The 22,546-nt window shown below is 45.8% G+C and overlaps 1 protein-coding gene across 1 annotated transcript; it reads left to right on the forward strand.

The window, feature by feature from the left end:
* Positions 1-1,215: 1,215 nt before the first annotated feature.
* Positions 1,216-17,663, forward strand: APOD (apolipoprotein D). The gene is made up of 5 exons (XM_032298196.1): positions 1,216-1,388; positions 6,763-6,916; positions 12,729-12,850; positions 15,222-15,310; positions 17,256-17,663. Exons 2-5 carry the CDS (start codon positions 6,791-6,793, stop codon positions 17,489-17,491), a joined length of 573 nt encoding a protein of 190 aa, XP_032154087.1. The 5' UTR covers positions 1,216-1,388; positions 6,763-6,790; the 3' UTR covers positions 17,492-17,663.
* Positions 17,664-22,546: the final 4,883 nt, after the last annotated feature.

The raw sequence follows: 22,546 nt of genomic DNA on the forward strand, positions 1-22,546 counted from the left end.
GGATCCTCTGACCTTGTGATCCACCTGCCTCAGCCTCCCAAAGTGCTGGGATTCCAGGCGTGAGCCACCGTGCCCGGCCAAGAGTGCTATTTTTCAAAGGTCAGGAAGCCTTTTAGGGAAAAGTGCCATTTGAACAGGGACCTGGAGAGAGGAAGGGAGCTACGCAGGGTTCTGAGGGGAAGGCATTCCATGAGGACAGCAAGAGGCAGGCCCTGGGAAGGAATAAGAATTTCTTATGTTTCTGAAAATGTAAAGAACATCTCAAAGAAAGCGCTCACAACGTTTGGGATGTCAGGGACCTGCTGCTGTTGTTTGCATGTATGTAGGCTCAGTACTGTACATTTATCTCTGCTGCTTACATATTTTAGAATGAATTTTATGTAGGAGTCTAAATCTACTACAAAGGTACTGCCTTATCTAAATGTCTCTAAAAATACCTCCTGCCTATCACAAAGACATAGAATCTTGTTCACAAGAGTCAAAGTTGTTCGTTCCACAAGGAGAGATAAGGCTGGACCAAAAGCATCCCTGGGTTTAAGTCCACACTCCCCATCCCACCCCGATCCCCACTCCCAAGCAGTGACAGATTGCCTTGAACAGGTGGCTGGGAGGGTCCTAAAGGGACAGAGAACAGAGCTGCTGAAGACGTCTTCTGCGTTCTCAACTTTTAGCCCCAGCTGTTAGAGAACTGGTGTCTCCCCTACACATCCAGCTCTGGTGCAGACAGAAATGACAGCCCCTGCTTACAACGAGGAGACCGTGGCTCAGAGAAGTCAGGGGGCCACCCAGGACCCTGGAGAAAGCTGGCTCTGACTCATAACTCTTGCTCCATTACCTGAGCCATGTCAGAGTCCGTGCTCCACTTCAGGAAATAAGCTTGTTGATTTTTCATTTAAGCAAAAATGAAAAATAAATACCAGATGTTTGAAAACATTGCAACATGTCCTGCTGGAACTTCAAAGTGCATTCTGCACCAAAATAAATAAATAAATAAATAAGAAAATCCACACAGCAAAAAAGAAATGTTTTGAATGAAAACACACTTTGTCTCTCTCTCACACATATTCTCTCTCTTTCTCGAACACACACACACACACACACACACACACACGCACGAAAACAATATCTCATTTCTTCTTCAGGGAGCAGCTGTGAAGGAAATTGGGGGAGGAGGATGGACACAACATCCCATCTTTGTGTTTGTGTTTTATACAGACTAAGCTTTTAGTCCAGCCCTCCTGGCTGTAGGGGGCGTGGCACCCATGAAAAGTAAACATCAAAGACCCAATGAAGCTTATAAAATAGCTTTGGAGAGGCCAGTCATCAAGACAGGCATCTCAAATCGGATGATTTTGGATGTGAATACTGCCTTCATCTTGATAGAAAAGGTATGTACTGTAGTTTTAACCATTTCAATTATGATAATAATGTCTAAAATAGAAACTTCCATAGGCCCTTTTCAGCTACATACAATTGCCACTGTTTGAGAGCTTGTGTCGGTAGCTTTAGACTTGTTCTCATTTTTCCTCCAACAAATGTCCAAGGTAGGTATCATGACAGCCATTTTTCAGGGTATAAAACTGAGGTTCAGATATACTAAGCAACAGGCCTAAGATAAAAACGTGGGCGCAGTGGCTCACGCCTGTAATCCCAGCACTTTGGGAGGCTGAGGCCAGTGGATCACAAAGTCAGGAGATCAAGACCATCCTGGCTAACACGGTGAAACCCCGTCTCTGCTAAAAGTACAAACCAAACCTCGTTGGACAACAAGGAATTTTTCCATGCATAAATACTGTGCTAGGTGAATTCTCAGTGAGTTATCCAACTGTGCATCACAGCAGAATAATCTGGAAACTGGAATCAATTGTGTGACTAGAAAATGCATTTAACAATATGGCATACGATATTGTGTTTGGGAGATATGTTTCTTGTTCTATTTAATGGCTAAATGATCTTTGAGACCTAATTACTTATTGGAACATATTTTATTTTATGAGGTGAAATTTCAAAATCTAGTCCTTCATGTTCTGCAGACCTTTGAGATCAGGGGCTCTGTCCACAGTAATACCTGGGCTTTTGGGAGACCTAGGCTTACACTCCGGCTTGGGAGTTTATCAGGAAGTAACCAGGACAAATTAATCTCATTGGTACAAAGAGCGTTAGCAGAGGTCACTGGTATAAGGTTAGCCGAGAGAAAGGAGAGTAGACCCAATATCAGGCAAGCAAGTTTTATTAACCTGCCGGGCTGTTCCGTAACAATCAGAAGAGGCAACCCCGAGCCCACAAAACAAGGGGTTTGTATGGGGCGAGAGGGGCATAAGGGAGTTTCAGGACCAAGGTAATTTATCAGCTTGTAACAAACACAAATACGTATCGTTTTTTAGCTTGTGACAGACTTACAATACACCATCCTGTGACTTTTGTGGCAGCAGTTTTTTAAAAAACAGGATTTTACAGGTATGTGTAAAACAGGAATTTAAACAAAGGTTTTCCACGACCTCCTCCACACACTCCGTGCTGTCCAGGTGGCTGTAATCAGGCTTTGCTCAATCTCGATCGTAGTGTGTCTGGCAGCCTTGCTGTGGCACCAGATAGCAATGCAGCTGCTGAGCAATCAGAGTGGGAGGTCAGCTGCGCAGAGGGGTTTCCAGGGGCAGCTTGTCCCTAACAGCTTCCAGAGGAGGTGCTGTGGAGACTGAGGGCATAGCGCACTTAAAGTCCTGAAGCCAGGACTTCTCTATGGGGAAGCGTGATGCATGCAGAGCAGTGATTTGCAGTTAGTGCCAGGCCCCAGGTGGATGCCCCGTAACCTTAGTAGGATTGCTTTGAAATTACCTCATATTCAGTTAAAAATTATATTTATTTGTTTTATTTTATTTTTTGAGATGGAGTCTTGCTCTGTCACCCAGGCTAGAGTGCAGTGGCACAATCTCAGCTCGCTGCAACCTCTGACTCCCAAGTTCAAGCCATTCTCGTCCCTCAACCTCCTGAGAGGCTAGGATTACAGGCCCGCACCACCACGCCAGGCTGATTTTTGTATTTTTTTGTTTGTTTTTGTTTTTTGAGATGGAGTTTTGCTCTGTTGCCCAGGCTAGAGTGTGATGGTGTGATCTCAGCTCACTGCAACCTCCGCCTCCCAGGTTCAAGCAATTCTCCTGCTTCAGCCTCCTGAGTAGCTGGCATTACAGGTGTCCACCACCACACCCAGATAATTTTTTGTACTTTTAGTAGAGATCAGGTTTTGCCATGTTGGCCAGGCTAGTCTCGAACTCTTGACCTCAAGTGATCCACCCACCTAGGCCTCCCAAAGTGTTGGGATTACAGACATGAGCCACTGTTTCAGGCATAATTTTAGTATTTTTAATAGAGACAGAGTTTTACCATGTTGGCCAGGCTGGTCTCAAACTGCTGACCTCAAGCGATCCACCCGTCTTGGCTTCACAAAGTGCTGTGTTTTCAGGCGTGAGTCGTGCCCAGCCAAAAATAATATTTAGCCTGGCGTGGTGGCTCATGCCTATAATCCCAGCACTTTGGGAGGCTGAGATGGGTGGATCATGAGGTCAGGAAATAGAGACCATCCGGGCTAACATGACGAAACCCTGTCTCTACCAAAAATACAAAAAAATAGCTGGGTGTGGTGGCACATGCCTGTAGTCCCAGCTACTCGGGAGGCTGAGACAGGAGAATCTCTTGAACCCGGAGGGTGGAGGTTGCAGTGAGCCAAGATCACGCCACTGCACTCCAGCATGAGCAACAGAGCGAGACTCCTTCTCAAACATAGTAATAATAATAATATTTAAATATGCTTGTTTTGTAAAGTATTTTAATCCTAATGAGAACAATCTTCCTATTGATAGCAGAAGAAGGAAGATAGCAAAAATATGTATCATATATAATCCATATGTTACCCAAAGTCTTAAGTGCACATTAATAACACGCTCAATAAGTAGTGAGTAAGTTAAAATGAAAGGGCATTGAAATATACAATGGATGCTGTCTACCCTTCTCTCACGAGGAGTTTTAACCACAGGAATAAAACTACTGCAACAAAGAGGCTTCTCTGGAAGAGAGGCAATCAAGAGGGTTTGTTCTGAAATCCTCCTACAGAGGTAAAGAATATGTTTCAGCCCACAAGAGAACATTTTGTCAGAGTAAAAGGTAGAAGTGACTTTTGTTATAAGTGTCATGTGGTGGTGAGGCCCATCAGGTCACAGAGGCAGTGGTTTATTGAAAGGCCCCGACAGTGCCCGGGAGAAGCAGGTTTGGGGTGTTGTGGATCAGAGACGGGGAGATAGGGCCCAAGTCCCAGCTCTCTGCCCCTTCCAGGCCCCAGCTTCCCCTTCTGTACACCTTGGAAGTAGGGCTAGATAGATGACCTCTAAGGTCCTGTCCAGGGCGGGGGACCTTGTAGAATGTGCATGATGTGTGGCCAGTTTCGATCCTCTGGGCCAGGTCTTTAGCTTGGGCCTACTGAGTAGAACTCAAAATCTCGAGAATGGATGCAAATGTGTGGGGGTTTAAGCTGCATTGCTATAAATTCGTCATCCCCCAAAAGGTTAAAAGACAGGTGTTATTTACCCCGGTGGTGGAGCTGATGAGAAATAGAGCCTCAAAGACCAAGGAAAGCGGCCCTGCTGCAGACTCGCTCGGAGGGGCCTCAGCAACCATCTCCCCCCACCGCAGCCCCAGCTGGCCAGCTGCTGTCATTACATAACTGTTATTTTGAAAACTAGGCAACAAAACCTCCAGGAAAAAACAAAAAACTATTGATTATTAAAGGGTATTTAGAGGTTTCGAGACTCATAATAAAGCAGTTATAATTATTCTTGTAATGACACATCCTTTGAAATGCTCAGATCTGAGAACATTCTGCTTGCATTGCATCAGCCATTCTCATTACAGGCAGAAATGCAGAGAGCTGGAAATAGCTCATGTGCAAGCTACAGGCAAGGAGTCACCAGAAAAGGAACAAACCGAACCGAAGTCAGTGAAGGAAACAGGGAGGAGCGTCAAATGCCCAGAACCTGCAGAGAGTTCTGCAGCCTCTGTCTCCCTGCCCCGCTGCCTCACTTCAAAGCCGGCTTCTGCTGCCAAAGGACTCGTGGGGCTGAAATGCTTGTTGCACAGTTACATATCAGCTGACAGTCCTTCTGTGATTTGAGTGTACTTCATCTATGAAAAGTACCCTCAACAGGCCAGGCACGGTGGCCCATGCTTGTAATCTCAGCACTTTGGGAGGTTGAGGTGGGTGGATCACCTGAGGTCAGGAGTTTGAGACCAGCATGGTCAACATGGTGAAACCCCATCTCTACTAAAAATACAAAAATTAGCCAGGAGTTGTGGCAGGCGCCTGTAATCCCAGCTACTTGGGAGGCTGAGGCAGAAGAATTGCTTGAACCAGGGAGACAGAGGTTGCAGTGAGCTGAGATCGTGCCACTGCACTCCAGCCTGGGTGACAGAGTGAGACTCCATCTCAAAAACAAAACAAAACTCTCAACAGGATGTAAAAAAAAAAAAGAAGGAAAGAAAGAAAAGAGGAAGGAAGGAAGGAAAAGAAAGAGAGGGAGAGAAAGAAAAGAAAGAATTCTAGAAAATACCATCATTTTTCTGCTTTTCATAGTAACAATAACTAGCATTTATTGCACATTTACTCTGTCAGACACTCCTCTAAGTACTCTCTCTATATTATTTCATTTAATTATCACAAAAATTCATGAGATAGGAATGATTATTATTCCCACTTACTAGACAAAGAAGCTAAGGCATAAATGAACACAGTTATACCTAGTATGGGGCAGAGTCAGAGTTTGAACCTGGCTAGGGTGACCCTGGAGTCCCCAGCACGCCACTCCCTTTAAGGTTTCCAAGCGCACTCTTGGACTGGTACAGCGCCCAGCAAGATGAGGACAGGGGAAGGGGTGGTGTCAGGGTGGCATCTCCCTGATGAATCTCAGAGGACACTAGGTGCTGGGCAAGGTTTGGTTTGGTATCTTTTATAGTTCTTGGAGGCTTTAATCCCCCACTTCACATAGCCCCGCCAGGTTGTTTCTGTTCATTCGACAAGTATCTACTTGTTGATACTTTGAGGTATCGACTTTGATACTTTGAGCCGATACTTTGAGGTCCATGGGTGATTCTAAGGAGAACCAGACATGGTGCCCATGCTGGGAGATGCCCAATTAGGTGAGAGTGGGGTGCAAAATCAATCCAACAAACTGTAATACCAGGCAGAGAGTGCCCTGGTGAAAGTGCAGAGGCTCTGATGAAGGCCTCACAGCAACACAGACAAGCGGGTGTCCCCTGCAGGATGAGGGGTCCCATAAGCCAAGGAGAGAAGAGGAGGAACCACCCACAGAGGGACCCTCAGCCACAGGAATCTTGCTTCATGATTGTGTGGCCTTAGAAAGCTCAGAATGGCCGGGCACAGTGGCTCATGCCTGTAATCCCAGTATTTTGGGAGGCCGAGGCCGGCAGATCACCTGAGGTCAGGAGTTTGAGACCAGCCTGGCCAACATGGTGAAACTCTGTCTCTACTGAAAATGCAAAAAAATTAGCCAGGCGTGGTGGTGCATGCCTGCAATCCCAGCTACTTGGTTGGCTGAGGCAAGGGAATCACTTGAACCTGGGAGGCAGAGGTTGCAGTGAGCTGAGATCGCACCACTGTACTCCAGCCTGGGCAACAAGAGCGAGACTCTGTCTCGAAAAAAAAAAAAGAATGCTCAGAATGACAACACCAGCTTCTTTGTGTTCCCCCAACTCCAGGTCCCTTCTCCAGCCACCCAGCCCCAAGATGATGATGATGCCATTGCTGCTGCTTTTTGCACTGGCTGGCCTCTTCGGTGCCGCAGAGGGACAAGCGTTTCATCTTGGGAAATGCCCCACGCCTCCGGTGCAGGAGAATTTTGACGTAAATAAGGTGTGGTAAAAGGCGAACCTCCCTTTGTTTTGCTGCCTCTGATGTGAATAAGCATTCTACAAGGTTCAGTTTAAGTGTGCTGCTTTAATTTCCACTGCGTACCTTGGGACAGGTATTTATCTTATTTGAGGTTTCCCCAAAGCAGACGCCTGCTGAGAAAAAGACTGCAGGCAGAGAGGCTTGGGATGATCCCAGGACGCACAAGAGGGGGTGGGAAAGCAAGTCAGAGACAGCACAGAAGCAATAAAGAGTGTGTTCCTGAGCCGTCACCCTGGACAGTCAGGGTCAGTCACACCGGGCACCCTCTGAGGACAGGTGGAGGATGCCCCTCCGATTGTCCCGAGGCTGCTACCAGCAGGCCATGGGAGCGTTCTTGGCTCTAGCCAAGCCCCCTGGCAGAGGAGAGACACAGGGTCTCAGGTGGGAGGCTGGTGGTGTCTGGGAATTGCCTGCCATGGCTGCAGTGAACTCAGAGGTGGGCTGAGGGGATACAGGACCTGGGAACCACAACAGCTGCTACAGAGCTATTATCCCTGTTCTGCAGATGGAGCAGCGGAAGCTCCCTCCCCAGCTCACATAGCTGGTAAATGCAAGTAGGATTCAAAACCAGGCTTCCCAGCAGCTCAGGGCACCCAAAGGTCACTCAAACAGGGCCCAGGAAAGGCCAGAATTCCCAGGGGGCTTTCTTGTTACCTGAGCTAAAATGTCATCAATGCAAGCAGCTCCTCCATGGACGGTCTTTCTTCCTGGGGTTTAGGGGGAGGCGGAAGGAAGCGGGCAGCAGAAAGAGGCAGCTACTGGTGTACATAACTCACAGGCTCCCACTGTTGCTACTCAAGCCTAGAATCTCACCCTTAAGACTTCCTCTCCCCAGGAGAAGGTCTGGATCTCCTTTAAGAATGGTAACAGTAAGGCTGGGTGTGGTGGCTCACTCCTGTATTCCCAGCACTTTAGGAGGCCAAGGCAGGCAGATCACGAGGTCAAGAGATCAAGACCATCCTGGTCAACATGGTGAAACACTGTCTCTACTAAAAATACAAAAATTAGCTAGGTGTGGTGGCACATGCCTGTAGTCTCAGCTACTCAGGAGGCTGAGGCATGAGAATCGCTTGAACCTGGGAGACGGAGGTTGCAGTGAGCCAAGATCACACCACTGCACTGTAGCCTGTCAACAGAGTGAGACTCCATCTCAAAAAAACCAAAACAACAACAACAAAAAAGAACAACTGGCCAGGCACGGTGGCTCATGCTTCAGAGGCCGAGGCGGCTGGATCATAAGGTCAGGAGTTCAAGACTAGCCTAGCCAAGACAGTGAAACCCTGTCTCTACTAAAAATACAAAAATTAGGCAGGCGTGGTGGCGGGCACCTATAATCCCAGCTAGTGGGAGGCTGAGGCAGAGAATTGCTTGAATGTGGGAGGCAGAGATTGCAGTGAGCCAAAATTGTACCGATACATTCCAGCCTGGGTGACAGAGAGAGAGTCCATCTCAAAAAAAAAAAAAAAAAGAATGGTAACATTGAAGTTGTTATCATACAGTTGCACCTCAGTGTGAATGCGGGTTGGGACCTCTGGGGGGATGCTGTTGGGGGAAGGAGCACAGGCGTGGTAAGAAGAGGTTATTATAGAACACACTGGTCTACACTGACTTGCTCCACTTAAGGGCTGATTCCTTTATTCAGGTAACTCTGATAGACCACAGGGAGGCTTTAAAGAAAAGATCCAAGGAATCTGAGTTATAGTTTAACTTTTGGATACAAATCCCAAAGCACTTTGGAAATGATAACTGATCTGTATTTATAAAAGTCCTTTGAGAATTAAAGCAGGATTTATAAAAATAGCAGCTTTCTTGAGATGTAATTTGTATACCATGTATTCGTTTGTTTAAAGTAGCTTTTCACTTTCGATTGTTAGTATATTCACAGTTATGCAACCATCACCTCCACAATCAATTTTAGAACATTTTCAGTGTTCCAAAGAGAAACCCCATACCCATTCACAGAGTCTCCATCTCCCCTCCAACCCTTCCAGCCGCAGGCAACCAATAATCTACTTTCTGTCTCTGAATTTGCCTATTCCGCACATTTGATAAAAATGAAAGCATACCATATGTGGTCTTTTGTGACCGATTTCTTTTACTGAACGTTTTCAAGATTCATCCACGTTGTAGCATGTATCAATACTATATCCCCTTTTACGGCCAAATAATATTCTTTTAGGAAATCCTTATAGGAAATCAATTGACTGTATCCGTGAGACTTTATTTCTGCACTCTCAATTCTATTGATCTATTTGTCTATACTTATGCCAGTACCATCCCATCTTGATTACTATAGCTTTGTAGTAACCAAAGATTTGAGGTAAGTTTTGAAATGAGAGCATATGAGTCCTCCAACTTTGTTCTTCTGGCTATTCTGCGTCCCTTACATTTTCATATGAATTTTAGGATCAGCTTGTCCATTTCTGCAAAGAATCCAGCTGGAATTTGATACAGATTACATTAAATCTGAAGTTCAATTTGGGGAGTATTGCCATCTTAACAATATTCAGTCTTCTAACTTGTGAACATAGTGTATCTTTCCATTGAATTAGTCATCTTTAATTTCTCTCAACAATATTTTGTGGTTTTCAGAGTATAAAACCTCAAAATATTGTTGAGAGAAATTAAAGATGACTTTATATTACAAAGAAATGTATCAATTTAATATGTATACATTTCTTTGGTTAAATTTATTCCCAAATATTTTATTATTTTGATGTTATTGTAGATGGAATTTTTAAAATTTCATCTGCAAATTGTTCATTGCAAGTATACATATACACATATACATATATTTATACATATACATATATATTCATGTGTGTGTGTGACAAAGTGTCACTGTGTCATCCAGGCTGGAGTGTAGTGACACCATCTCAGCTCATTCCAACCTCTGCCTCCCAGGTTCAAGAGATTATCCTGTCTCAGCCTCCCGAGTAGCTGGGATTAGAGGCACCTGCCACCATGTCTGGCAAATTTTTGTATTTTTTGTAGAGATGGGGGGGGTCTCGCCATGTTGGCCAGGTTGGTCTCGAACTCCTGATCCCAAGTGATCCACCCACCTTGGCCTCCCAAAGTGCTGAGATTACAAGCATGAGCCACTGCGCCAGGCTGAGAAATAGATTAGATGTTTGAATATTAATCTTTTATCTTGTAACCTTGCTAAACTCATTAGATCTAATAGTTTTGAGGTTTGTTTCTGTTTTAGATTTCTTGGGATATTTTATATGTCATCTGCAAATAGATAAGAGTTTTACCTCTTCTTTGTAGGATTCTTTTAAAATACTGACCAGAGATCTGAAAAGATTAAGAAGCCTTTGCAAAAATAATCTGAGATCAGGAGGAAGCTCTGAGTTTTCTTTTTCTGAAAAATCATGCTTCCTTGGTTTTTACTGTGGGACACTAAAGTCACTTTAACAGTAATAGAACACATTTGAATGCACCGTATAAAATGGAGCTTCTTCCAAGAATGTCTATGAAACCAGTTAACCTCTAACCTTATTCTTTGATGCTTTAAATGAATGTTAAGTTCAGTGGCTTTAATTGAAAGCTGTGCTTTAATAAGTGAGTAGAAATTTATGGTCATGAATGTGGTATGTATTTGAGCAGAAAGCACATATCCTAAGAAATCTAAAACAGAAACAAACCCCAAACCCCACGTGGCTGAAGCAATACTGCCACCTGTTTGCAGTATGCTCTCAAGTATGCTCTTCGAAGGTGAGCACATCCCTTTTTGTTTTTAAATTTCTAAAATACTTTCAATTCGTATTTTGACTAGGTAAACATATTTACATTGTTCAAAATCCTAAAGGTATAAAAGAATACACCACATAAAGTTTCCCTTTCACCTCTGTACCTCCGTTTCCCTCCTCAGGAGCAACTGTAAAACCATTTATTGTGTAAATGTAAAAACCATTTATTGTGTAACTCTTACAGATAGTATATACCTATGCAAACAAATATGTAGGCCAGGGCTGTGGAGGGCTGTTAATACCACATAATAACTGTGGTAAGAATACTGGCTTCCAAAGGTGTCCACGCCCTAACCTTGTGAGTGTTATTTTCATGGGAAAAGGGCTTTTGCAAATGTGATCAAAGTTATGATCCTTGAGATGTCCAGATTAGCCTTGATTATCCAGGGGGTCTCAATCTAATCACATAAACCCTTAAAAGCCGAGAATCTTTCCCAGCTGTGGTCAGAGAGAGAGGTTTGATGATGGCGTAAGAGTCAGAGGGATGCAATATGAGAAGCATCTGACTTGCTTTTGCTGGCTTTGTAAATAAAGGAAGGGAGTCCCAAGCCAAGGAATGTAAGCAGAACGTGGAAAAGGCAAGAAAACTGATCCTCCCCTGAGCTCTCAGAGGGAAACGCAGCCAACACTTTGAGTTCAGCCCAGTGAGACCCGTGTCAGACTTCTGACTTACAGAACTGCAGGATAACAAATCTGTATTGTTTTAAGCTTGTGGTAATTTATTACAGCAGCAACAGAAAACCAACGTAACCATTTTCTCCATTTTTAGATAAAAGGTAGCTTACTATATACACTATTTTGTACCTGACTCTTTTGTCATTAAATATTGGAAATCACTGCATACCACTCTTTTGAAAGGGAGGAAATAAAATTCCATTGTCTAGATATGCCATCATTTACTTACCCAGCCCCCTACTAAGGCTCACACAGGCTGTTTCCTATCTTGTATAATTACAAACGGTACTGTAATGAATAACTTTACGCATACATCATTTCTTTTTTTTTTTTTTTTGAGACGGAGTTTCGCTCTTGTTACCCAGGCTGGAGTGCAATGGCGCGATCTCGGCTCACTGCAACCTCCGCCTCCTGGGTTCAGGCAATTCTCCTGCCCCAGCCTCCTGAGTCGCTGGGATTACAGGCACGCGCCACCATACCCAGCTAATTTTTTGTATTTTTAGTAGAGACGGGGTTTCACCATGTTGACCAGGATGGTCTCGATCTCTTGACCTCGTGATCCACCCGCCTCGGCCTCCCACAGTGCTGGGATTACAGGCTTGAGCCACCGCGCCCGGCCGCATACATCATTTCTTATATCAGGAGGATGCATTCCCAGAAGTGAAATGGCTGGACCAAAGAGTATAATATGCATTTCTAGCTTTACCAGATACTGCCCTCCGCAGAGGTTGTAAACTGGGATGGTCTTCCTGCAACTGGTGCCAGGCAGCCTGGGAGGGCCTGGTTCCCTCGACCTTCCCCACACATAGGCAGCTTCCTTTAAAGCTGACTCTATCCACCTGAAGTCTGGATGGAGCGCAAGCCCCTAGAGAAAGCATGATACAGGTCTTTCAAATCCCCGTCACCTTCCGAAAGCCTTGGTGACCAACTTCTGACTCAGTGTCAAATGAGGAAACTTCAATGCACTCTGGAGTCCTAGCTCCCCACAGCGAACACATCTGACTGCACAAGATTTAAAGATGACTTGTAGAATCATGCACTGTTTCAGATGAAAGGTACCTCCCATCATCCCCTTTTTTTTTTTACAGAATCTAGAATTTCACAGAGGTTTTGGCTGAAGGGGACACTGAGAAGAGCCATCAGCATTCACCCTGCGCCCGCACATCCTGTCCTAGTCACGGATTCTTATTGCAATCAATCTCTTGCCCAGTTGCCACTGGGAACAATGAGGCCCATTTTGTCTGGCTTCCCCAGGACAGGGCTCTGCTTCTGCACGACAACAATGGGGAAGAGGTTGCAGGTCCCCAGAGAACCACAGGGTTTTGCTCTGCTTGTTGTCTCTGCAGTATCTCGGAAGATGGTACGAAATTGAGAAGATCCCAACGACCTTTGAGAAAGGAAAGTGCATCCAGGCCAACTACTCGCTAATGGAAAACGGAAACATCAAAGTGTTAAACCGCGAGTTGAGGTGAGTGGTGTGGCCGCCCGGGGCCAGGGCTGTGCAGGGCTGACCCAGAGTGACTGGGTGTCCGGCAGCCTGGGTCAGGGAGGATGGGAACCATGCCGGGTCTGGACTGCCTACTCCTAGCAGGAATTGAGAGGAAAGCTTTCGGCAGGCAAGGATAGCAAGAACTGGGAGCCACTCACGAGTTTCCACGACCACCTGCTGGGTGAGCAGCACAAACCGACAGGGTGTCTGCTCTCACGGCAAAATAGATACTCTGGTAGCAAAGAACATCGAGACCATCTCCTCTGACCTCCAGTCCAGGAGAGAAGCCCCTTTGATACCATCTTCTGACAGAGGATCCAGCTTTGTTTGAATACTTCCAGGAACAGGGAGCTCATCACCTTCCAGGACAGTTCATCCCATCTCTAGGCAACTTAATCTATTGAAAGCTCCTTTTATTATTAAGCAAGAATCATATACATACACATTCACACTCTAGGTTATGTAAAGAGGATATCCTTTGGAAGTGTACATTTCTATTACCGAGGGCTTCTAACATGTTAAATTTGATTAAACATATCAAATTTAATCCCAAAAGTTATACTTTGGAAAGCAAACATAAACTTAAAAAGAACCCCAGGAAGAACTCCTTCCTACCCTTTCAAGAGTGGAGGGCCTCTCTTGAAAATACAAATGCAGTTTTTTCATGAACATGTTGCGAGTTCATGGTCAGAGACTGGTCTGAAAACCGTTCTGGAGCAAAATGCAATTGACATGAAAAGGGCAGAGTCTGGTGGGAGGAGACTGGTTTGTTGCTAAGTGAGTATATGCAGATAGAAGCAGACCATCTTCCCCAGCTGTCTGAAATCCAGATGAGAGAGTAGAGGACGGTCTCCAGCCTTACATGGTGATAAACAAAGAACGTAGTTGGGAACATCAGAGTTCATTTCCCAAACTCCCTGGCCTGTTGCTCACTGTCTGGTTTCTAGGACATTCAACCACTAACCAAAGCATCAACCTACTGACTTTCTGACACATACGACTGCTCTCATTTCAGTTGGCCTCCCTGCACTGCCTTGAAGATTGATGAAGAGACATTATCTCCTCTGTTGGCTTCCTAGGAAGAGCACCGATGCCTTAGCACCCTCCCTTTGCTAACTCCATCTCCACACCTCTCCCCTTCTCCCAAGTTCATGGGGCCATTAGGAGTCATCTAGAAATGGGGGCAGGCCCATTCAAAGAGGTGAAAGTATCGCATCTACTCTAAGTCCACAGCTTTTAAGGCACACCACTGTGTTATATACCACTAAGAAAAAAATGACACTGCTAATTATTATTGTCAGGTGGCATTAATTGTAAGATATATATTTCTTCACATTTAATGTCTCTGTGATCTGGGCATACCTGAGAATCACTGAGATAAAGTAGTTTCTTCACTGCCTCCTTTTACTTGGCCTACATTGAAAACCCCACACTCACTTAGAGGCTTGCTAAACTAAAAGGGGTCTTAGGACACACGCCTTGATGGGACAGGCAATGTCACATGATGTCACTGAGGCCCAAAGAAGGGAAACGCTTTTGTGTCTCCCGGTTTTGCATTATTTCCAGTGATCAAGTCCATCCTCTTCTGTTCCTTTGGTCCTTCACATTTTAAAAGAAGTGAATCTACTGGGCATGGTGGCCCACGCCTGTAATTCCAGCACTTTGGGAGGCCCAGGCGGGCAGATTGCCTGAGGTCAGGGGTTTGAGACCAGCCTGGCTAACATGGCAAAACCCCGTCTCTACTAAAAATACAAAAATTAACTGGGCGTGGTGGCAGGCACCTGTAGTCCCAGCTACTCGGGAGGCTGAGGCAAGAGAATCACATGAACCTGGGGGACAAAGGTTGCAGTGAGCTGAGATTGTGCTATTGCACTCCAGCCTGGGCAACAGAAGATTCTGTCTCCGAAAAAAAAAAAGTGAATCTTCCTTGGGCATTGGGTTGTTTTGTTTGTTTTTCCATTCTCTTTTACTCCCTCTCTTTGGAGCCTGGGAGCAGAAAGTTGTCTTTGGGGCCATTGCAGATAATCCAAAAGACAGTGTTGAGGTGCAAGGGCCTAACATACTGGCCTAACCCGTCCTGGAGCGTGTCAATTACTGCTTCTTATCACCCCGCTGCTCTCTTCCCCTGCTTGGCCACAGAGACAGTCACAAAGGAAAGAGCAGGGTATAGAGCTAGGGCCTAGCCTGCCTTTGAGAGTCTCTTTTACCAGAAATCACAGTGTTGGCTGTCATGGTCCTTAGTGGCACAAATCTTGCCTTTTGTTGCTTTTTGGCTTTCAATGAGTTGTTTTTCTTTTCTCTTTTCTTTCTTTCTTTTTTTTTTTTTTTTTTTTTTTTTGAATCATTGCAGATACGATGGAACTGTGAATCAAATTGAAGGTGAAGCCACCCAGGTTAACCTCACAGAGCCTGCCAAGCTGGAAGTTAAGTTTTTCTGGTGTAAGTATCCACTTTTCCCAGGAGGATTCAGGGACAGGAAATATGCAAATGAAGGCTAGCACCCTGGCTTGGAGAATTCCTGAGACATCTGAGTGTCATAATTATCTGTTGTGCACTTACTACATGCCATGCACTAGGGTTGCCATGATGAGCCAGACAGTTGGCCTTGGTACTTATGGAGCTCCCATCCCAGTGTGGATACCGACACGTGCTCCCGCAATTTACTGTAACTAGCCAGTGTTTCAACAGGTGGAACACAAATAGTTCCACGCAGGGATGAGCTCTAGAAGACCCAGTCCAGCCTTGTTTCCCAGAGAAAACTGGGCCCAAAAAATTAGCAGGTATTAGCAGAACAATCTGCCCTGTGCAAAAACTTGGAGACAAGAGATGACAGGAGTGACGGCAAATTTGAATCCTGCTCCTGACACTTTCCAGTCACGTTGTTGGGGGAAGACTGTGAGATATGTAATGACAGGCATCTGGGCTCTGAGCTAACTGACGAATGGACACAGGCAACAGAGAAAGCACCAAATATTAGTTTTATTGCCAATGTAGATACACTAGAGAGTTCAACCCAGAACCCACGAGGCTTTCTAACATGCAGAGTGCTTGAGAGTCCCTTTCGCACCTGCAGGGCAGACACTAAAGTCATTGGCGACAAAAACTACTTCCCCACTTCCCACTGCTCACCCCGCCACTCCTCCAACCCACACCAGTCAAGTTCCTAGAGTGGGGCAGAGAGGAAATGTTTTGTTTTGTTTTTTAGACAGTCTCACTCAATCTCCAGGCTAGAGTGCAGTGGCGCGATCTCAGCTCACCGCCACCTCTGCCTCCTGGGTTCAAGCGATTCTCCTGCCTCAGCCACCCAAGTAGCTGGGACTACAGGCACACACTACCACTCGCGGCTAATTTTTGTATTTTAGTAGAGACGGGGTTTCACCATGTTAGCCAGGATGGTCTCGATCTCCCCTCCTGCTGGCCATTTTGGGAGGCTGAGGAGGGAGGATCACGAGGTCAGGAGATCAAGACCAAGACAGGCAGATCACAAGGTCAGGAGATCAAGACCATCCTGGCCAACACAGTGAAACCTCGTCTCTACTAAAAATACAAAAATTAGCTGGGTGTGGTGGCTGTGCCTGTAGTCCCAGCTACTCAGGAGGCTGAGGCAGGAGAATCGCTTGAACCCAGGAGTCAGAGGTTGCAGTAAGCTGAGATCGTGCCACTGCACTCCAGCCTGGGCAACAAAGCGAGACTCCATCTTGGGGTAAAAAAAAAAAGAAGAAGGCCTGAATAAAAAGGCCTAGAACCTGAGAGGGTACATGGAGTGGGGGATGAGGTTAGGAAGGGCCTTGAATGCCACATTAGACAGCTCGAAGTTTCTTCCATAAACTATAGGAGACTGTCAAAGTTTTCAAATCAAGAGAGACACGTGGAAGTTTTCTGTATTATATCTGGGTATATTTATTGTTGAGAGCTGGACCATGGGAGGAAGATAGTATGTGCGTGCCTGGCTGTGTGCAGGTGGGACATGATGCCACTGCTCGCAGAGGCTGGAGATATACTTTTCCAAAATCACTCAGTGCTTAAGAGTTCTCAGTCCAGCTGGGAATACACAGAGCAGCCGAAATGCACAGATAGCAGATGGGTGATGACTACCACACACACACACGCACACACGCTCTCTCTCTCTCTCTCTCTCTCTCTCTCTCTCTCTGGGTGAGTCAGGCAGGCAGGCAGGCAGGACACCAACAGTGTAGAAAGATAAGTTAGAAACACTCAGCCTAGGTTTTTTTCCTAACTTCTTTCACGGGTCTTTCTGTTTCTGGATTGACAAAGTCAGAGGTGGAGGGGCTTGGTGGGTGGTTGTCTGGGCCAGCCTTCTTGTGTTGTCCTGAGGTTTCTCTTGCCTCTCCCTCCTATAATGCTGCATCCCTCGGGTCCTCAGTGATGCCATCTGCACCGTACTGGGTCCTGGCCACCGACTATGAGAACTATGCCCTCGTGTACTCCTGTACCAACCTCATCCAGCTTTTCCACGTGGATTTTGCTTGGATCTTGGGAAGAAACTCTTATCTCCCTCCAGAAACAGTGGCCTCTCTGAAAAATATCCTGACTTCTAACAACATTTCTGTTGAGAAAATGACGGTCACAGATCAGGTGAACTGCCCCGAGTTCCCGTAACCAGGATCTACAGGGAGGCTGCGTCCGCCCCATGTTACTTCTGCTTTGCTTTCGTCCACCCTCGCCCATCAAGACAAACCAGTCAGCCATGACAAGCCTGAACACTTAGCCGTGCCCTACCCTGGTACCCTGCTAGCTGCAAAATAAACTTGTTGCTGACCTGCTGTGCTCACAGTAGATTCCAAGTTGGATTAATTATTGTGGGTTTTTCATTATAAGCTTATGCTTAGACATTCTTAGACAGGTTGGTCATGGGGCCTCACACCTGTAATCCCAGCACTTTGAGAGGCTGAGGCAGGAGGATCACCTGAGGCCAGGAGTTCAAGACCAGTCTGGGCAACATACCAAGACCTCATAAAAATTAGCTGGGCGTGGTGGAGCACACCTGTGCTAGCTACTCAGGAGGTGGTGGCAGGAGGATCACTTGAGCCCAAGAGTTCAAGGGCACAGTGAGCTATGATGGCACCACTGCACTCCAGCCTGGGCAACAGAGCGAGACTCTGCCTCTAAAAAAGAAAAACAAAATCCTTAAGCAGTTATGTTGAAAAAAAACAAGCACTGAATGGTCTTAGTTTAAAGGTAACAATCCTGTTTCTGGGAGAGGAAAGCTGATGGCAAAGGAATATTCTGGGTGACCTGACTCCAGGTGCCCCCATTCTGGAGTAGATACTCCTTTCAAGGGGAATTATTTGGGGGTTCTGAGTCTCTGCCGGGCAGTTTCCTTGAAAGGTTTACTTTCTCCTCAGGTCTTCAGAGTCAGGCTGAAGAATGAGCTCATCTTGGGCTTTCCGTTAGGGAGAGGAAAATCTATGAGGAAGAACATATGGAGTTTTTTTTTAAAGGAGAAAAAAGACATATATATATGTGTTGTTGTTCATTCAACTGATATTTACAGAAGCCCAATCGCATTCCAGGCATTGAAAAATACAGAATCTCAGCCAGGCACAGTGGCTCATGCCTGTAATCCCAGCACTTTGGAAGGCCAAGGTGGGCGGATCATGAGGTCAAGAGATCAAGACCATCCTGGCCAACCTGTGAAACTCCGTCTGTACTAAACATACAAAAATTAGCTGGGCGTGGTAGCGTGTACCTGTAGGCCCAGCTACTCAGGAAGCTGAGGCAGGAGAATTGCTTGAACCTGGGAGGCGGAGGCTGCAGTGAGCTGAGATCGAGCCACTGTACTCCAGCCTGGCAACAGAGTGAGATTCTGTCTCAAAAAAAGAAAACTACGGAATCCCTGTCCTCCCATAGAACCTTCACAGTCTAGGGAGAGAGAAACAAATAAAGATGCAATTATAATCCAAGGTGAGGAGTGCAAAGGTAGAGGCACACAGAGGTTGCCAGAGAGCTCCAGGAAAGTCCTGACCCCTGCCAGACATAGGCAAGCATTAAGGTTGTGCAGCTATGCCTATGAGCATGCCAACTTCCCAGTACCAACAGGTCTCAAGAACCTCATTGTGGCCAGGCACAGTGGCTCATGTCTATAATCCCAGTACTTTGGGAGGCCAAGGCGGCGGATCACCTGAGGCCAGGAGTTCAAGACCAGCCTGGCCAACATGGTGAAAGCCTGTCTGTACTAAAAATTCAAATATTAGCCAGGTATGGTGGCAGGCACCTGTAATCCCAACTACTCGGGAGGCTGAGGCAGTAGAATCACTTGAACCCAGAAGGTGGAGGTTGCAAAGCCGAGATGGCGCCATTGCACTCCAGCCTGGGTGGCAGAGCAAGACTTCCTCTCAAAAACAAAACAAAACAAAAAAACCTTCCTGAGTTTGTTTTTTTACATCGTGACTTTTAAAACCAGAAAGACTTCAGAATAATAGCCCATTAATTTAACTCAGCTCACATAACATTGATAATTTACTAATGTTTTGGAAAAAGAAAAGAAAATTAAGCCATTTGATTAGATTTTTGCTTTTTTAGCATGAATATGAAATATTCATTTCCTCCACTTGAGACTCTTTGATGCTTTAATGATTACAAAAATCCCAAGGATTTTAATACATACCATTTTCATTTAACTAAATAAAAACAGCCTCAAAATGTAGCTTCCGATTCGAAATCCCAAAAGGCTGAAAGCCATTAGCAAAAGGAGGAGGTGGGCATAAATGGAGGGGGGCCTCTCCCGGTTCTGCCTGCAGCTGCACCCTACACCCTGTCACACTGCCCACCCCCCGCCAGGGGGCACTTGTCTTCTCTGCTGAAAGACAGTTACTCCTGAGTGTTGCACTGGAGAGCTGGTTTTATCTCAGGGTACAAAAGAAGTTATGATTTAAAGCTGGCTTTTATATCAGGGTACAAAAAAAGATATGATTTCGTTCCTCTTTTTTTTTTTTTTTTTTTGAGACAGTCTCGCTCTGTCACCAGACTGGAGTGCAATGGCACAATCTCAGCTAACTGCAACCTCCAACTCCCTGGTTCAAGCGATTCTCCTGCCTCAGCCTCCAGAGTAGCTGGGATTACAGGCATGCATGCCACCATGCCCAGCTAATTTTTGTATTTTTAGTAGAGGCAGAGTTTCATCATGTTGGCCAGGATGGTCTCTATCTCCTAACCTCATGATCCACTTGCTTTGGCCATCCAAAGTGCTGGGATTACAGGCGTGAGCCACCTTACCCAGCTGATTTTGTTCCTCTTAATAGCTGTCTAGTAACATCTAAAACAATGAAAGTCACTATACTTTGCAACATTTCATGTCTTGACCAATGCATAGGCTCACATTTTTTTTTTTTTTTTTTTTTTGAGACGGAGTTTCGCTCTTGTTACCCAGGCTGGAGTGCAATGGCGCGATCTCGGCTCACCGCAACCTCCGTCTCCTGGGTTCAGGCAATTCTCCTGCCTCAGCCTCCTGAGTAGCTGGGATTACAGGCACGTGCCACCATGCCCAGCTAATTTTTTGTATTTTTAGTAGAGACGGGGTTTCACCATGTTGACCAGGATGGTCTCGATCTCTTGACCTCGTGATCCACCCGCCTCGGCCTCCCAAAGTGCTGGGATTACAGGCTTGAGCCACCGCGCCCGGCCCAGGCTCACTTTTTTAATGTGAATGAATTGCTGAGTAGGCAGATAGATGGACTTGAGTTATTAGGTGAGGAAGGAAAAGGAACCTATGAGGCAGGAGTCAGGGGTAACTGAACCTGAGAAACATTGGCGGGAATCATAGGGCTGCATGTGAGTACCAAATGTCTAGAGGAAACATGGGGGCTAACAAACAAAAGATCCAGAGGGGAGAGAAAGAGAAAGGAAGTGGGACAGGAACCACAAAACAGAGGCAATAGTATATAGTAAATCTCGATGTACCCGTCATCAGCTCCAGCGCTGATCATCGTTTCTTCAGTCTTGCTTCAGCTATCATCACCTCCCAGTTTTTTTTTCCTAGAGTGCTTTGAAGCAGATCCCAGATATCACTTCCTATTATTTTGCCCATAGCTACTTAAGTAGAAATCTCTAGCAAATACAGACACTTTTTAAACAACAACAAAAAATTGCGAGGTTATGTTTTCTCTTCTGGAGGGGCTCAGAGAATGTAATCTCTATGTAATTTAAAGATTATTTTATATCATCTGGAAGATGAAAAGGAAGACGTATCCACAAAAATGTTCATAGTTTTACTTGCAGCAGTCCCCATGCTGAAAGGGGCTATAAACTAAAGCTAACGGCAGAGGAAGGGTCATAGATTATGGAACAGCCACTTGATGTGATGTCATGCATTCATGAACATTTTTAGTTGTAAGAACTACAAAGCCATGGCTGGGCATGGTGGTTCACGCCTGTAATCCCAGCACTTTGGGAGGCCGAGGCAGGCGGATCATGAGGTCACGAGTTCAAGGCCAGCCTGGACAACATGGTGAAACCCCGTCTCTACTAAAGATACAAAAAATTGGTTGTGGGTGGTGGTGTGCACTTGTAATTCCAGCTACTCAGGAGGCTGAGGCAGGATAATCACTTGAACCCCGGAGAAAGAGGTTTCAGTGAGCCGAGATTGCACCATTGCACTGCAGCCTGGGGGAGAGGTGAGACTCTGTCTCGAAAAAAAAGAACTGTGAAGCTACACCCACTGCTGGAGGAGTCCCAGCGAATGCCCTTGCTGCCCTGCAGAGCTAGAGTCTACAGTATGTGACTCCACCTCCCCAGCCACACCTGATTGGAGCAATATGGGTCCACCTGTGCTAGTGACAGCCAATCCCCAGGCCGAACAGAAACCTCTGACTTTTATGGCCTCACGGGATGGAAAAGATAAATTGGGACAATCAAATCAGGGTTTGACTTTAAGCAGTCTGGAAAGAGGATCATTGAAAGCTCTGGTACTGCAAGGCCATGTAGTTTGTAGTGGCCACTACTGGCCACGCACAACTGAACCGATATGCGCAGAGCAGAAGCGCAGGAGAAGCAGAGATCCCCTGCCCACCCAAGGCCCCTGACATAGCAGCTTCAATAGCTGTTGGCTCGCCCTGTCCTAGCACCAATTCCTGGGGAGCTTAGCCATCTTAGGCGCCTGTCCTTGGTTTCTGTAAGATTAGGCACGTACGCTCTTTTTCTGAGATAATTTAACTTGACTGAGTAAATGTTCCTTGAAACCAAAATAGTCCTCAAACAAAAGCGTTCACAATATAATGTTGAGTGAAAGAGAGAACGCGGCATAACTATGCTGTATTTATAGCTGCATGAAATGATGGCACAAAATCAAGAACTAAAAGTGAACACAGAAAACGAAGGCAATTAATGAGTTAGAGTGGTGGAATTATGGGTAATCGTTTCCCCTTTTATAGTTTTGCTGCTGCTACTTACAGTGGAGGCCCTAAAACTTCAGACCCTAAAACCTCCTTCTAGTTCAGCCTGACCCTCTGGTAAGTCAAGTACCCAAAGACATAGGCTTCTTCCAGCAACTCCCTCAGACTTTGAGACCTTTCTGGACTATTATCCTATATCACCACCTCCACAGGACATCCGAGATGTACTCGTTTGTGAATAGAGGATGTGTTGTAGTTTAAAATTTCTCTATTAGGCCGGGCGCGGTGGCTCAAGCCTGTAATCCCAGCACTTTGGGAGGCCGAG

This window comes from Sapajus apella, unplaced genomic scaffold (assembly GCF_009761245.1).
Source record: "Sapajus apella isolate SASKATOON/1434 unplaced genomic scaffold, GSC_monkey_1.0 scaffold38, whole genome shotgun sequence".
In the NCBI taxonomy this organism is placed as follows: Eukaryota; Metazoa; Chordata; class Mammalia; order Primates; family Cebidae; genus Sapajus; species Sapajus apella.